This window comes from Dipteris shenzhenensis, chromosome 13 (genome assembly GCF_047967505.1).
Source record: "Dipteris shenzhenensis isolate YYH24624 ecotype China chromosome 13, Dip_SZ_1.0, whole genome shotgun sequence".
Lineage (NCBI taxonomy): Eukaryota > Viridiplantae > Streptophyta > Polypodiopsida > Gleicheniales > Dipteridaceae > Dipteris > Dipteris shenzhenensis.
In genome coordinates, this window is record NC_141608.1 from 43,752,935 (window position 1) to 43,768,192 (window position 15,258).

Here is a 15,258-nt window from a genome sequence, read left to right on the forward strand (position 1 = left end):
GTATTTGTGTTTTTATGTATGTATGCATTTATCTGTTGAACCAATCTAGCCATATCAATTTGGTAGATAAACTACACAGTGCCTAGTCGTCGAAAGTACTGCAAAGAATGATTATTATAAGAAGGGTTGCTTTATGATCAAGATTATAACATTTATTCTAAGCATATTGTGATAACATTGCTGAAATTTTAGTGTATGTTAACATTAATATTTCAGGTCATAGCCTTTCTGAAGTTAGAGATGGGCAGACTACAATTTTGCCTAAAAAGATTACAATTACCTGTGGCAAGTGCTCCTAGCTGCATAGATCTTTACATGTGTTAGCCTGTTGTGGTCCATGTGGATTTTTTTTGGAGAGGCTCACTCCCTCTTTCACTCAAGCGTCAGCACAAAGCGTGTAGAAGAGAAAGAGCATCAGCTTTCTGAGCAGTCTTTGCTCAGTTTTGTCCACTCGTTGGCTGAATATTGGAGCCATCAGTTGCACTTTAAGTCCACGTTTTGGTGGCTTTCATACGGAGGTGTATTTGTTCTACTTTCTTCTGTACTTTGTCAGTGTTAGAAAAGGTCATTGATCAACCTGTGAGGTCCCATATGAGGACTTAGGGTTCAGTTGAGCTGTGTAGGATTGGGCAGTAGAAGCTGGTGTAGGCCCACGATTAGGGTGGTGCCACGCTGGGGAGGAGCTGCAGACAACAGCTGATTTGAGGCAGGGCTGCAAGATTGTGCAGTTCTGATGGCATGGCCAGGCGACTCTGTTACAGGTCTGGTCAGCCAGTTACTGGTTCAACTGAGGCATGGTTGACTCCTGTTTGAGTTGGCCCTGTTTGGGGGGTTTTTCCCAGCCCCTCCACCCTGATAAATAAGGGGCTTTGGGCACGTTCCAATCTATCCCACTGAAACCTATTTCCAGGCAACACAGAAGGAGTGATAGAGCATCTAGGCTCCGTACAGATCTCAGCTCAACAGTCACATCTGACTGTGGTTTTACCCAGCAGTTTGCTGGATGTTTCCAGCTCGTTTTTGAGCGGTTGTCCCCGTGCCCGTGGATGAATAAAGTCTGAGTTCTTCTGCTTCAATTCCCTGTGTGGATTCAGTGCGTGTGTGCACTATCAGTGTGAGAGAGGTCAGTGAGGGATTAAATTTATTCCGCTGTAGGGTTACTTCTTCAGTAGGCTCTCAACTATAACGTGGTATTAGAGCCGAAGGTGGCAGTCTTGAAGGAAGGCATATACCCCCAATTCAGCAAGGTGGTGTAATTCCAGTGACTGTTTGTGTGTTGTACTCAGTTCAAAGTTTGTCATGTCATTCTGAAGTTCCTGCAATGGCTTCTCGCATGCCTATTTCTAACTTTGGAGAAGTGGGTAATTGGATGGGACTAACTATCCTATCTAGAAGGTGAAGCTATGTAGTCGTTTGGTTGCAAGGCTTATAAGGGAGATCATTGAAGGAATCAATGTAAAGCCCAAGGATGTTACGGATCCAACAACGAGAGTTGTGACACTAGCATATCTGGTACGAGTGTGAGATTGGATATAGAGAAATGCGAAGGCACTCGGAGACATTTGCTCCTACAGACAGGATGACTACCATATGCATGGTCAAGCTCTGGTTGCCCACCATCATTGGTCAATTTATCAGATGGATGTGAAGTCTACCTTTATAAATGGAGAGCTCTAAGTCGAACAGCCATAGGGATTTCGGCATATGAGCAAAGGAAAGAGGGTATGCAGGGCACTTTACGGGCTAAAACAGACCCCAAGAGTATGGTACTAAAGGATAGATGACTACTTCTATGTGATAGGCTTATCTTGAAGTCCACCTGATGCAAATCTCTCTCTCTTTACAAAGGGCATGATAATAATCCTGAACGTAGATGACTTAATTATCATAGTAGATCACAGGAGGAAGATTCTAGGAAGTCAAGGGACCCTTGATGAAGGAGTTGGAGGTGACAGATTTAGGATCTCAATTACTTTCTCAAAATAGAAGTCTGGCAAGCGATAGTATCTTCATCTATCAAGAGACGTACTGTCAAGAGTTTCTGTGAGAAGGTTCTGATGGAGGAATGCAATGTCGCACCAACCCCAATGGAAGCTGGGACAACGAGGATCCGTCTCAATTGTTGATTGATGTAGCGTTGTATGGCAGGTTGATTTGAAGCTTGTATACTTGACTAGATATAGCTTTTGCAGTGTGGTATTACTTCGTCGATTCTCATTGAAGCCGATGAAGGCGGGATTCATGGTTTTGAGGTATCTGAAGGGTATACGCAGTTATGGGATCACTTACTGCACTGTGGTGGGTTCTGTGATTCAGATTGGGCTAAGATTGGGATACATGGCTTTCGATGTTAGGATATTGCTTCATGCTTGCGTTAGGTGCCATATCATGAGAAGGTGATAATGATCATGTGCGACAGCAAGAGCTGCATAGCGATTGCAAAGAACCCAATATTTCATGCTCGGACGAAGCGCTTGAGGCTCAGTACCATTTTATTCGAGAGTTGATTTTGGTTTCGATTGTGGAGCTGCTTTACCCAACATAGGGTAACATCTTTTGACATCTTCACAAGGTTCTTTTCAGAGAGCAGTTGGAGCATCTCATTGTTGGAACACTGAAAGGAGAGAGTAGAGTTGACACATAGAATGAAGAAGAAAGAGGTCCTTAAGTAGGCACCTCATACAAGGTCACTGACATCACTGATGACCTCAAAGCTCCACAATCATCTCCTCAATCTGCTCCTAGATTCACTCAATCATCCTATGTGGCTTTTCCACCACCTAACTGTGCTTGTGGGCACCTAACTGTGCCTCTAGCACTCACACATAGAAACATAAGGTGTGCCTGAGGCATACACCTTGAGATATCCCAACAAAACCCCCCCTCAAGGAAATGCCTCAGGCTATGTCAAGGATACATCTAGTCTCATAGTTTCTCATGCCATCTCATGGTGGTCAAGGATAAATCTATGGCTAGGTTCTCATGCTAGCAAGGGTTCCCTTGGGTGTAAGGTAAACAGAAAGGGATACAAACAGACCTTCCAATGGTTATCTCCCCTACATGTACATGCACACAATGTCTGTAGGAGGTACCATGGAACAAACATACACATGGCCTACATCATAAGGTGACCAGAGGTGTTTACAAAACACACAACATGTTGGAACACTGAAAGGAGAGAGTAGAGTTGACACAAAATCAGAATACTTGCATATAGAATGAAGAAGAAAGAGGTCCTTAAGTAGGCACCTCATACAAGGTCACTGACATCACTGATGACCTCAAAGCTCCACAATCATCTCCTCAATCTGCTCCTAGATTCACTCAATCATCCTATGTGGCTTTTCCACCACCTAACTGTGCTTGTGGGCACCTAACTGTGCCTCTAGCACTCACACATAGAAACATAAGGTGTGCCTGAGGCATACACCTTGAGATATCCCAACACTCATTTGATGCATGGGCATTTGCCCATGGTTGAGTCATTGAGACTGGGTGTTAGAGAAGGTCACTGATCCCCTGTGAGCCAGCATATGAAGAAGACTTAGGATTCAGTTGACCTGTGTAGGATTGGGTAGTAGAAAATGTGTAGGCCCATGATTAGGTGTCGTGCCAAGCTGGGGAGGAGCTGCATGCATCAACAGATTTGAGACAGGGCTGTAGGATTGCAACACCATTCTGATGGCAGGGACAAGGCCTATTTATAGGTCTGGCAGGAGCTATAAACAGATCAATAAAGGTTGTTGCATGAGGAATAGATTTCTTCATAGCATTGCTATCCCAGGATCAGTCAGGTACCTTCAGATTGTGGCATGAAAGGTTTGGTCACATCAACTACAATTCTCATTAGATGCAGAAGACAAGTTTGGTGGATGGATGTCCACTGATGTTAGGAACCATGTGCCATGCTCGTATGGACGGCAAGCGACATTGAAATGCATTCGTGAAGCAGGCCTGTTCTGGGCAAGGCCTTGCTAGAGTTGGTTGACTCCAATGTCTATAGGAGATGACCACCAACTTAATTTAAGGGTCAATGTACTTTTTAATCTGAATCAATCATGATTTGGGTTTGCTTTCTAGCAAAGGAGTCTCATATCTTTGAGAAATTTAAAGGGTGAAAGGCCTAGGACCAGAATGCGATGAAAGAGAGATGAAGGGGGAACATTTATTTTAGAGGCTTTCTATTGTTGAGACTGACATCTCCAGGGCGCACCTCAACCCCCACGCAGCAGGGCCAAAGGGGGTGGACTGGCCGACCAGCTCCCACGCAGCAGGGGGCCAGAGGGGGTAGACTGGCCGACCAGCCTCTGGCCGACCAGGTCCTGGCTGACCAGCCCCTGGCCGACCAGCCCCTGGCCGACCAGCTGGTCGGCCTAGTTGGCTGACCGACCAGGCTGGTCGGTCTAGGCCAACTAGACCGACCCTCCTGGCCTTCCCTATATAAGGGCCCTCCCCCTTCCTCATTTTACTCACTCACTCCAGCAGCTCCTCAAGGCTCCAGTCATTGCCTGCTCTTGGCCGTCCCTACTTGAGCCCCTCAGCTCCCCTGTTGGCTGCCCACGCTCCCTCTGCAGATCCCTCCTCTTTCCCAGGCTCCTGCCTCCTCGGTTCAGGCTCCTCTAGCCTCCTCGCTCCCAGGCTCCTGCCTCCTCGCTTCAGGCTCCTCCAGCCTCCGTGCTCTCAGGCTGCAGCCTCCTTGTGCCCCTTTCCTCTGCTTCAGTTCAGCCCCTTCTGCAGCTCCTGTTTCTCATCCTGTTCAGAACATTTTGTATTTCAGTTGCTGCCCTGGTTTATGGGCTGAGTTACAGCAGATCTGTTTGTGGCACATCTTGTTGTCTCTAGTGTTCTCTGTGTGGTTCTGTAGCTTCAGTTTGTTTGCATCTTCCGCTGCCACTTTTAATATGGTATCAGAGCACCAGAATACTCTCTGATCTTGGAGCTCCTGTATTGATGAAGTTGAAGAAGCTTGTCCTCGTCGGCAACTCTCTTTCCCGCTGACTACAGAGCTCTCATCTTCCCCTATATCTTTTTTTTGCTGCCTGTCGGCAGCCCCGTTCTAGATTTCGATCTACTCACCAGCCCCGTTCTCTTCAGCCCTTGGTTGCTGTCCACTCCCTGGTTTCAGTCATGGCTGATGAAACAAAGGATTCTGCTCCGGATCTTCGCGTTCCCCCTATGTCTAGCTTCTTTCAAGAGTCTGACAAGCCTGTACGCATCCCCACTCTTCCTACATTTCCAGATGCTCGGCAGTTAGATGGGACCAACTATTCCCTTTGGAAAATTCAGATGGCGTCTGTATTGGAATCTTATGATCTTGCCGAGTTTGTTGATCCCGGGATCCCTCGTCCGTCTCCTGAGGAGGATCCACATGCTTCTCTTATCTAGGACAAATTGAATGCTCGTGTACGCTCGTTCATCTTTCTCAATTGTCAACCAGGGGTTCTCAATCATATCAAGCACCTTACTTCTGCACGTGCTATTTGGGAATTCCTTGATGGCATGTACCTTTGCGTCACTCCCATGAAACGTATCTCCTTGGAAGTTTAGCTTCGTCGCCTCGATCCGGCTACTTCCCCTTCCATACGGGACCACATCAATAAAATGCAGAGCATGCATCAGGACATCCTCCATGCAGGCAAGGCTATCTCCTCCGAAGATATGGCTATTACTCTCTTATCTCATGTTATTACTGACAGTCGATACGCAGCATTCTATTCTTCTCTTATTACCTCTGGCCGCCTCAGCACCATCACTTGGGAGGAACTTGTCCCCATGATGATGGATCAGGAGGAACAGTTCATCAAACCTCTGATGGTTCTTCTGAGGCTCTTGTGGCCCACCGTCCCAAACCTCGATCCAAGAATGCTCCGTCCTCTGCCACTAACTCATCTTCTTCAGATCCCTCCAGTGACCGTCTTGCTCCCAAAGGTAATTGCAATCACTGTGGCACTCCTGGCCATTATTGGCGCAATTGTCCCTACCGCAAACACAAACGAGCTGACGCACCCATGGCCGCTGCGGCTGATGCTTCCCTTACCCCCACCCCTGCATTTGTTCACCTTGAGCTCTTGAATTCGGTACCCCTTCCTGCAGTAGAGTCATTGGCTCTCCATAGTTCCGATGCTCGTGAATGGATCGTTGATAGTGGGGCCTCTCGGCATATGACCCCCTCCTCGCTGCTCCAGGATCTCACCCCTCATTCTGGTCGTGTTTGCATCGGCGACAAGCACTCTATTCCTGTTCATTCAGAGGGCTCTCTTGATATTATTCCTGATGGCAAAGGGGGTAAACACTCCTCTCGTGTTCTTTATGTTCCGTCTCTCTGCTTTCATCTCCTTTCGGTTCATCAGATTTGTCAAAACAATATGAAGGTTGAGTTTGAAGCGGCCTCTGTTACCATCCGCGATCGTGCTACCGGACAGCCGGTTTGGACCGGCCATTCTACCAATGGTATCTACAAGCTTGTCGCCCTTCCCTCCCTTACAGGCACCTCTCTTGGCGACCTTTGGCACTATCGGTTTGGTCATCTACACATTGATGCTCTCCATCGTGCTTTCCGTGAGCTTGTCCTCGGCCTCCCTAACGTCGGCACTCGCCAAGGTCTCTGTCCCTCTTGTATATTGGGCAAACAACATCGCGAGCCGTTCGCCCATCATGCCTCTCGCCGTGCCACCGTTCCGCTTGGTCTTGTTCACCTCGACCTTTGTGGCCCTATGCAGGTTATGTCACTGGGGGGTGCCTCGTACTACATGCTCCTTGTTGATTACTTCAGTCGCTATTCTTGGATCTATTTTCTTTCCCACAAGGATCTGGCTTTCAGTCGTTTCCAGACCTGGCTGGCCCTGGTCGAAAAAGAATCCAACCACTCGCTCAAAATTCTTCGTGCTGATAAGGGTGGTGAGTTCACCTCTCTCGAGTTTGATCGGTTCTTGAGTAGTCATGGTGTCAAACGGGAATTTGCCAACACAGGTACCCCTTCTGATAATGGCGTGGTTGAACGTAAACATCGTACCGGCGTTGAAATGGCTCGGACAATGCTGACTCACAGTCAACTCCCTCAGTCCCTCTGGGCCGAGGCCATGATGACAGCGATCCATACTCTTAACCGCTCTTCGACATCAGCGGTTCCAGGCATGACCCCTTATCAGGCTTACTATGGATCTAAGCCCGATGTTTCCCATTTTCGGGTATTCGGCTGTGATGCTTATGTTCATATTCCTAAATCTGATCGTGGAAAGCTTGATCCTAAGTCCCACAAGCTCTTGTTTGTAGGCTACAACTCCGTCTCCACTGGATATCGCCTATATGATCCTCACCGCCGCATTATCTCCGTGAGCAGGGTTGTCCTTTTCGACGAGCAGGTCCTTCCGCCATCCTCCGACTCTCCTCCTGTTCTTGGAGATCCGTCCGATGCCCCGGAGCCCTCTATCCCTCCACCTGCCTCGTCCCCCGTTACATCACCTCCTATTCTCTCTCCTCCGCCTCCTTCTCCGGCTCCACCCTCGTCTGCTCCTCCCTTGGAACCCCGCTCGGTACGTGTTCCGCGATGGCTCATTGATACTCTCCGCTCCTCCGGTCTTGAGGATCCCTACTCCGAACCACACCCTGATGATGGGCCTCGTCGCTCTCATCGCCACCCCCCACCGTCCTCTTCTGATCCCCTCCATGTCAATTACGCCCTTATGTCTCGCATCCTCGCCACTCGCGAGCCCACTACCGTTCCTCAGGCTCTGGCCCAGCCTCATTGGAAACAGGCTATGGAAGCGGAAATTCATGCTCTTCTTTGGAACCATACCTGGGACCTTGTTCCTCGTCCCTCACACCGTTCCGTAATCGGTGTCCGGTGGATATTCAAAACAAAGTACACCTCTGATGGTTCTGTCGACAAGTATAAAGCTCGGCTGGTGGCTAAAGGCTATGCCCAACGACCCGGCATCGACTATGGGGAGACCTTTGCACCTACCGCCCGGATGAGCACCATCCGAACGATCCTTGCTCTTGCGGCCCACCATCAGTGGCCCATTTTTCAAATGGACGTCAAATCTGCGTTTTTGAATGGTGATCTTCAAGAAGAGGTATATGTGGATCAGCCACCCGGCTTCATTGATTCTTGTTCTCCTTCCATGGTCTGTCGCCTTCGCAAGGCCCTCTACGGTCTCAAGCAAGCTCCTAGGGCCTGGAATCAGCGTATTGATACCTTCTTCTGCCGCAAAGGGCTTCATCGCTCTCTGGCTGATCCCAATCTATATCTCTTTCATGAAGGACAGCTTCATACCTTCATCATTCTTTATGTGAATGATCTAATACTTATTGGGAGTCATACCAATCATATCCTTGCCATTAAAGTTGCTCTTCAAACTGAATTTGAGATGACGGATATGGGCCTCCTCCATTTTTTCTTGGGTCTTGAGATTTGGCAGACCAAGAGGGGGTATTTTGTCTCTCAGCAGCGCTATGTTCATGAGCTCCTCGAAACTTTCCACATGGCTGACTGTCGGCCCATCACTTCTCCCATGGATCCCAACTCTAAACTCTCTGCTTCTGGGTCCACTGCTTATCCTGATGCCTCCCTCTACCGCTAGCTTGTTGGTTCTCTTATCTGGCTACTTAACACTCGACTGGATCTCGGCTTCTCTGTCGGCACCCTCAGTACCTTCATGCAAACCCCTTCGCTTTCTCATTGGCAGGCTGCTCGACGTCTCCTCCGCTATCTTCAGGGGACCTCTACTTTCGGGCTCCTATATACTGCCGGTGGTTCCTCTCCTTCCCCGCTCACTCTCCGAGGTTGGAGTGACTCTGATTGGGCTGGCGACCCCGATTCTCGCCGCTCTACCACGGGCTATGTTTTCTCCTTTGGCTCTGCGGCTATCTCCTGGTACAGTAAACGCCAACCCACGGTCGCCCTATCCTCCACCGAGGCTGAGTATCGTGCTATGTGTAGTGCCACCTGTGAGGCTGTGTGGCTTTGGCGCCTTCTTCTCGATTGTGGTTTTCAGCAACCCGCTCCTACCACACTTTTTTGTGACAATCAAAGCTGTATTGCCCTTGCTCGCAATCCGGTTTTCCATGCTCGGACAAAACACATCGAAATTCAGTACCACTACACGCGAGAGAAGGTTCTTGACGGTACCATTTTGCTCCTCTTCAGCACCACTACCGACAACGTCGCAGACATTTTTACCAAACCTGTTTCCTCTCCCCTTCTCCAGCATCATGCCAGCTCTCTGGGTCTTGTGCCACACCCTGGAGCTGAGAGGGGGTGTTGAGACTGACATCTCCAGGGCGCACCTCAACCCCCACGCAGCAGGGCCAAAGGGGGTAGACTGGCCGACCAGCTCCCACGCAGCATGGGACCAGAGGGGGGTAGACTGGCCGACCAGCCTCTGGCCGACCAGGTCCTGGCCGACCAGCCCCTGGCCGACTAGCTGGTCGGCCCAGTTGGCTGACCGACCAGGCTGGTCGGTCTAGGCCAACTAGACCGACCCTCCTGGCCTTCCCTATATAAGGGCCCTCCCCCTTCCTCATTTTACTCACTCACTCCAGCAGCTCCTCAAGGCTCTAGTCATTGCCTGCTCCTGGCCGTCCCTACCTGAGCCCCTCAGCTCCCCTGTTGGCTGCCCACGCTCCCTCTGCAGATCCCTCCTCTTTCCCAGGCTCCTGCCTCCTCGGTTCAGGCTCCTCTAGCCTCCTCGCTCCCAGGCTCCTGCGTCCTCGCTTCAGGCTCCTCCAGCTTCCGTGCTCTCAGGCTGCAGCCTCCTTGTGCCCCTTTCCTCTGCTTCAGTTCAGCCCCTTCTGCAGCTCCTGTTTCTCATCCTGTTCAGGACACTTTGTATTTCAGTTGCTGCCCTGGTTTATGGGCTGAGTTACAGCAGATCTGTTTGTGGCACATCTTGTTGTCTCTAGTGTTCTCTGTGTGGTTCTGTAGCTTCAGTTTGTTTGCATCTTCCGCTGCCACTTTTAATATCTATGCCTACAGCAGCAAGGGGGGATAATGGGTTTTGAGTACGTTGGCGTGGAAAAGCTTTCAAACGTTCTTTCTAGTCGTAGGCAGGCAGCATGATCGTCCACATCATGAAATGGACTATGATGAAAGCAGTCAAAGTAAGACTCCTTATTACGAGCCCTATTGAAAGAGAAAATCTATCATTACTCATTTGGTTCTGATGCTTTTGTGCATGCGAGCAAGAAGTTAGAGCAAAGGTAATTTCCTAGAACAAACAGTGCATTTGTATCAGGTACATCACAGAGCCAAAAGTTTATCAGTTGCCATCTAGAAATGGCCTTCCATTTTATAGGACTCTTCTTTGGTGGCTTTGGCTACTCAGTCCTTGACTTCATATCGTCGATTGGCTCCACCATCTCCTTCTCACAAATCGCCAATATGAGTGCCTTCACGGTTGTAGCTCAAACAACTGTTTCTTCAAGATTCATCTCTTAAACAACATCTCATTTCACCACGAACTGCACATGAATAGACCTTATAAATAACTATCAACATTCCTGATAGCAGTGTCATAGGAGCATGGAGATTTTACCGATGACAGGATAAGAAGCAGGACGCCTTGAACTATAATTTTATGGCTCAGATTGAGACATCAAGGAGTGAAGGTCAGCCAGAGTGGAGATCTACTAGATGGACAAGAACACATTGGGATGTGGTTGACAACAGCCAGAACAGTTTGTTTTTGGCACCAAGTAGATTGTCAATGCTACGTAAAAATGTGATGGCATTGTGGAGTGGTTGCCAAAGGTTATACATAGACATATTGTCTTGACTACCGTGACCTCGATGGCCAGGATGGCTATGATTCGGACTTTGGTAGCACATCAACCATTGCCCATCTATGGCTCACTTATAAGATGGATACCACCTTAGGTGGGCACTATCATTCAATTTAGGATGCAGATTGGAATTCTTGATGGTCTACTACAGGATATTGTTTGTTGGGGTCAGGTGCCATCTCATGGTTTTGCAAGAAGCAACCCACTAGCGCTCTTTTTTAACTGGAGGACACAATAGTAATCCTTTTGTGGCAACTAGAATTACGATCACCAAGAAGCTGGTTTTTCATGCCCTCCGATGAAGCACATCGAGGTGCGATACCATGTCATTAGGGAGATGATCTAGATTAGCAGGGGTTATAGAGAATGCCTCCAATAAGAGCATAGATGGAGCACTTCATATGATGGATGGGCATGGGCCCACAATGCGGTAATCGATAGGTATGTTAAATCCTATTTGTGGGCCCCATATGAGAACACCAAGGCTACATTAGGAAGAGAGAACTATTTGGTGCTGGGTAATTCTGCCCATGTGTTGAAATGTTTTAGTCCATGTGGATTGTTTTGGAGCACATTGAAGGCTATAGTGGACTAGCTGCCTGGTATTTAATAGGCTCAAACAGGGGCCCTGGTAGTAGGGTGGTTTCAGGCTCAGAACTGGCCGACCAGGCTGGCCACTTGGCAGAGAGCCATGTCAGCACCCTTAACCAGGCCACCTTGCTCCAATGTCGGCCCTTCCATGGCCTAGGTTGGCTGCTCTAAAGGGAGGGCCCCCCTTATGCACAGATAGCGGCATTATGGCATGATGTTGTGGGTATTTGGAAAGGTTGAGGAGGAAAAAGGGGGGATTGCTTGATGACGTTTGGAGCGGGGCGGGGGGAGGTGTAGCCGCATAATGGGGCCCTTTATGGATGATATATAGTGGGTTCTAAGATCTTAACCTCTATGTTGTTTTTCTAACCTCAAACATTCATGGTGCAAGTAAGCATTTAAGGCTGAAGCACTTTAGTATTATTTATAGGCATATAGCATATTCTATATTAAGACTGCATCATTACATCTTAAAGGAACGAGAAGCTCAAACAAAAAAGCACATTGCAAGGCTCTAGAAGAAATAGGGCATGGCTGGGAAGCTCAACTGATGAGTTAGCTTGAGAAGCAACTAATGGATCAAGCTTGATGGTATTCGGATAACCTAAGCCAAAGACACAACATAGAAGGCATCAATGAGAATCATCAATCCAAAGCATGGAAATTAGACGGATCTTGGCACGAAGGCCTTTTGTTTGTGAGACCTTACTCCTGAAGATCTTCAAGTCTATTAAATCACCCTCCACAGTTTTTTTGAGATAGCCCCTTTAGGAGCCAAAATCATGGGCATAGATCATAATATGAACATATTTCTCTCACACATGTGCACATGTCCAGACACCCACATGCACATGGGGATCATATGCAAAAGTTTTCAACTGATTTTTATAAAACCTATGGAGGTAATCATGATAAAGGACAACCCTATTCATCAATGAATCAAAGGATACTTTTTTTGTGTAGTGGTCTTCTGCCAATGGGCTGGACAAAACTGAGATCAAGGACTGTTCAGAAAACTGATGCTCTGCCTCTTCTATGTGCCTTTAGAGGATAAGGGAGCAAGGCCACCACCCTTACCCCCCCTGCTCCCCTTCCCTTTGCCTCTTCCCAATCTTGGAGTTGCATCAAGAACTCACCCAAAACGAATCAAGAACCTCCATCAACAATTAAAAAACAGCCCAGAGGACTTTGACAATGGCACAAGTGAAGAGGGGATAATGTGATCTGAAAGGAGGTGTAGAACATAACTCGAATCTTGCAAACAAAGGTGATAAAAGAGAGTGGACTGTAGTTTACAGTCAGGCATGGATGTATCCATACGTTTCTGTCGTGGTTTGGACAGAAACTATGGATTTCCGTCCACTTTGGCACTGATCTTTCCATCATGGAAAAAACAGCAAGGTTATTTATTGTTATTTTAAACTTTATCAAGTATAGCTGGGAGTACACACTTTCAGGAAGATGAGAGGTGTCAAGTAGGTGGAGTGATGAAGGCTATGGAATATGGCTTTCACTAAACTACCACACTGGACGTATTCTACACTTCAGCCAAAGACTTCAGTATGAAAATGAAGGGAGGCAAAGGGATGCCTTGCAAGGTGCATGGACAGACAGAAAGAGGCATCGGGGAAACGGTGGAAGGTGCACGCATATATATAGATAAATGTGCATGTGTGCGTCTGTGTGCACGCGCACGTGCTCCTGCCTCTTGTCGACGTTGTCTGTCTATACAGGAGTCCATGCCCCATCTGTTTTGGCACTGCCCACAGTCCCGTGATTTCTTGCTTTTATTACAGCAGTGGCTACGGGCTCGTTTCCCCAGTGCCTCTTTTGGCGGGCTTTTTTGGTTGTTTGGCTTTCATCCTATGCGGCAGGGATTTGATCTTCTGTTTCACTGGGTTCGTTATTGGGCACTATGGACTCTATGGAATGACCGCAATCATGGAGTCTTTGGTGATCCTTCTCTTGCCAAATATCAATTCTTTCGAGCATCTCTGAAACAATCATTTTATGATTGCTTACATGCTCGGGATCTTGATTATACTGCCTTCTTGTAGCTGATAGTCCCTTTCTTCGGGACTGTTTCTTGTACTATAATGACAACTAGATTTCAACTTAAAAAAAAAAGATGTGTGTGTGTGATGTATGTAACTGGCATCAATCTCTCAGGATGTGTACGCACAGGAAGGTCTTCCTCTGGCCCAGTTCGAGGCTTTTTTTCACTGTTTTTAGCTTTAAGCTCCTCTTTGGAGGAGCTTTGAATGTACATTTTCCTTTAATACTTACTTCCTTGTACCCCCCCAAAAAAGTGTCTGATGTATGTAACTGGCTGTGCCCTTCTTGGGGACTGCTCTTTGTAATATAATATCAATTGGATTTCACCCAAAAAAAAAGTGCGTGTGTGTGTGTGGGGGGGGGGTTCGTCCTTTCCCATAAGAGTGTTCCTTTTGTAAAATACTCTTAATTATGTGGGACTATTGAATACATGGATTTAACGCAAGATCACTTTGGTTTTGTGGTTTTTGTTTGGTTTGGACAGCAAGCGAAACAATCTGCAATTTCATTTGTTTCGTTGACAACACCAAGAGAAGCATTGCAACTTCCGGAGGCAAAACCTGATCAATGGGATTCTGAAAAGAATCGTTGGACAGTTCGTAGTAGTAGTCTCTCAACTTATAAATGGTTAATACCTTTCCTCCTTACACATTGCATTCTCCAGTTCCACATTTCTCGGTTTAAATCTCACTCTCTTGATGGGCAGAATATTTGAATCTTATCTTCCCATGTTTAAAAGTTCATAAGGACTTGTTATCTCTCTTTCTAATAAAACTTATTACTGGCTTATTGCATGTGATAGTTGGGGTGGCTCTTTGACAATTGCCAATGTATCTTCAGTTTTTCTTCCTCCTCATACCAATCTTAGATGTTTCCAGCTAGGCTGCTCGTTGTTGTTGCTCCTTAGACTATGAGTCGACCTATGCTTTCCCTACAAAGCCAAGTCCTACAATAAAAAAGCCAAAATGAAAATTCATGCATGTGCATGTGTACAATCACATCTTAAAGATATATGTACACACAACACACACACACAGATATATATATATATATATAGAGAGAGAGAGAGAGAGAGAGAGAGAGATTAACGTCCATGGGAGGCCTCACAGGCCTATGGGTCAAAGTGCAAACGGTCAAAACGACTTACAACATCTGGGTAAACCAGAGAATCAAGGAATGCACATGGCATCTCAGCTCGAGGTTATTATAGCATACATCTAAATTCTAGTCCTATCATAAAATAAAATGGTCTTCATTACATCAGTTATTGAAATCTCTAATCAATGCCAATCCATCTCGGTAGATTGCCCATTCTCCATGTCTGGCTGAGGTGGAGTAAGCTCCTCAGATATCCATACCCGTGTACCCTTCAGCTTGTTTGTCTGGCGATGAATCTTTACTCTTCCTGCCCTCTCATTGAAATAAACTTGTAGCTGTTTTTCTTTCTTAGTGATACAACTAATGTCATTTGCATCCCATTCAACTTGTGCTATCTCCTTCTTGAGGCATGTGATTCTTTCCTCTTCATTGTATTTTGCATCATCTTCAAAGCAGCCAAGGCATCTTCTGATAGCCTCCCAATGTGTAATATTTTTTTATTATACACTCTGGCTTGCGGCTCTTGACTTTTGCATACATGTCGACTTTATTGACTTTGTTGTTGGCCATGATATCCAACTCCTTCTTGGCTGAGCTAACTTGGGTGCAGATCAGCTATGTGACTGTTGAAACAAGTGGTGGTGCTGGTGGAGATGTATTACACTAGTGTATTACTTCTGCAATAATTTCTTCCTTACCATTATTTTCCATGTCCTTCATCTTTCTTGCAAG

At 47.0% G+C, this 15,258-nt stretch overlaps 1 protein-coding gene across 4 annotated transcripts in view; it reads left to right on the forward strand.

Annotated features, from left to right (window-relative positions):
• LOC147895444 (uncharacterized) overlaps positions 1 to 15,258 on the forward strand; it is a 76,750-nt gene that overhangs the window by 25,984 nt on the left and 35,508 nt on the right. For all 4 annotated transcript variants that reach the window (XM_087383891.1, XM_087383888.1, XM_087383890.1 and 1 more), the window contains one exon: positions 13,913 to 14,055. In XM_087383891.1, coding sequence (XP_087240017.1) covers positions 13,913 to 14,055 — 143 coding nt within the window. The remainder of the gene's footprint in view (positions 1 to 13,912; positions 14,056 to 15,258) is intronic.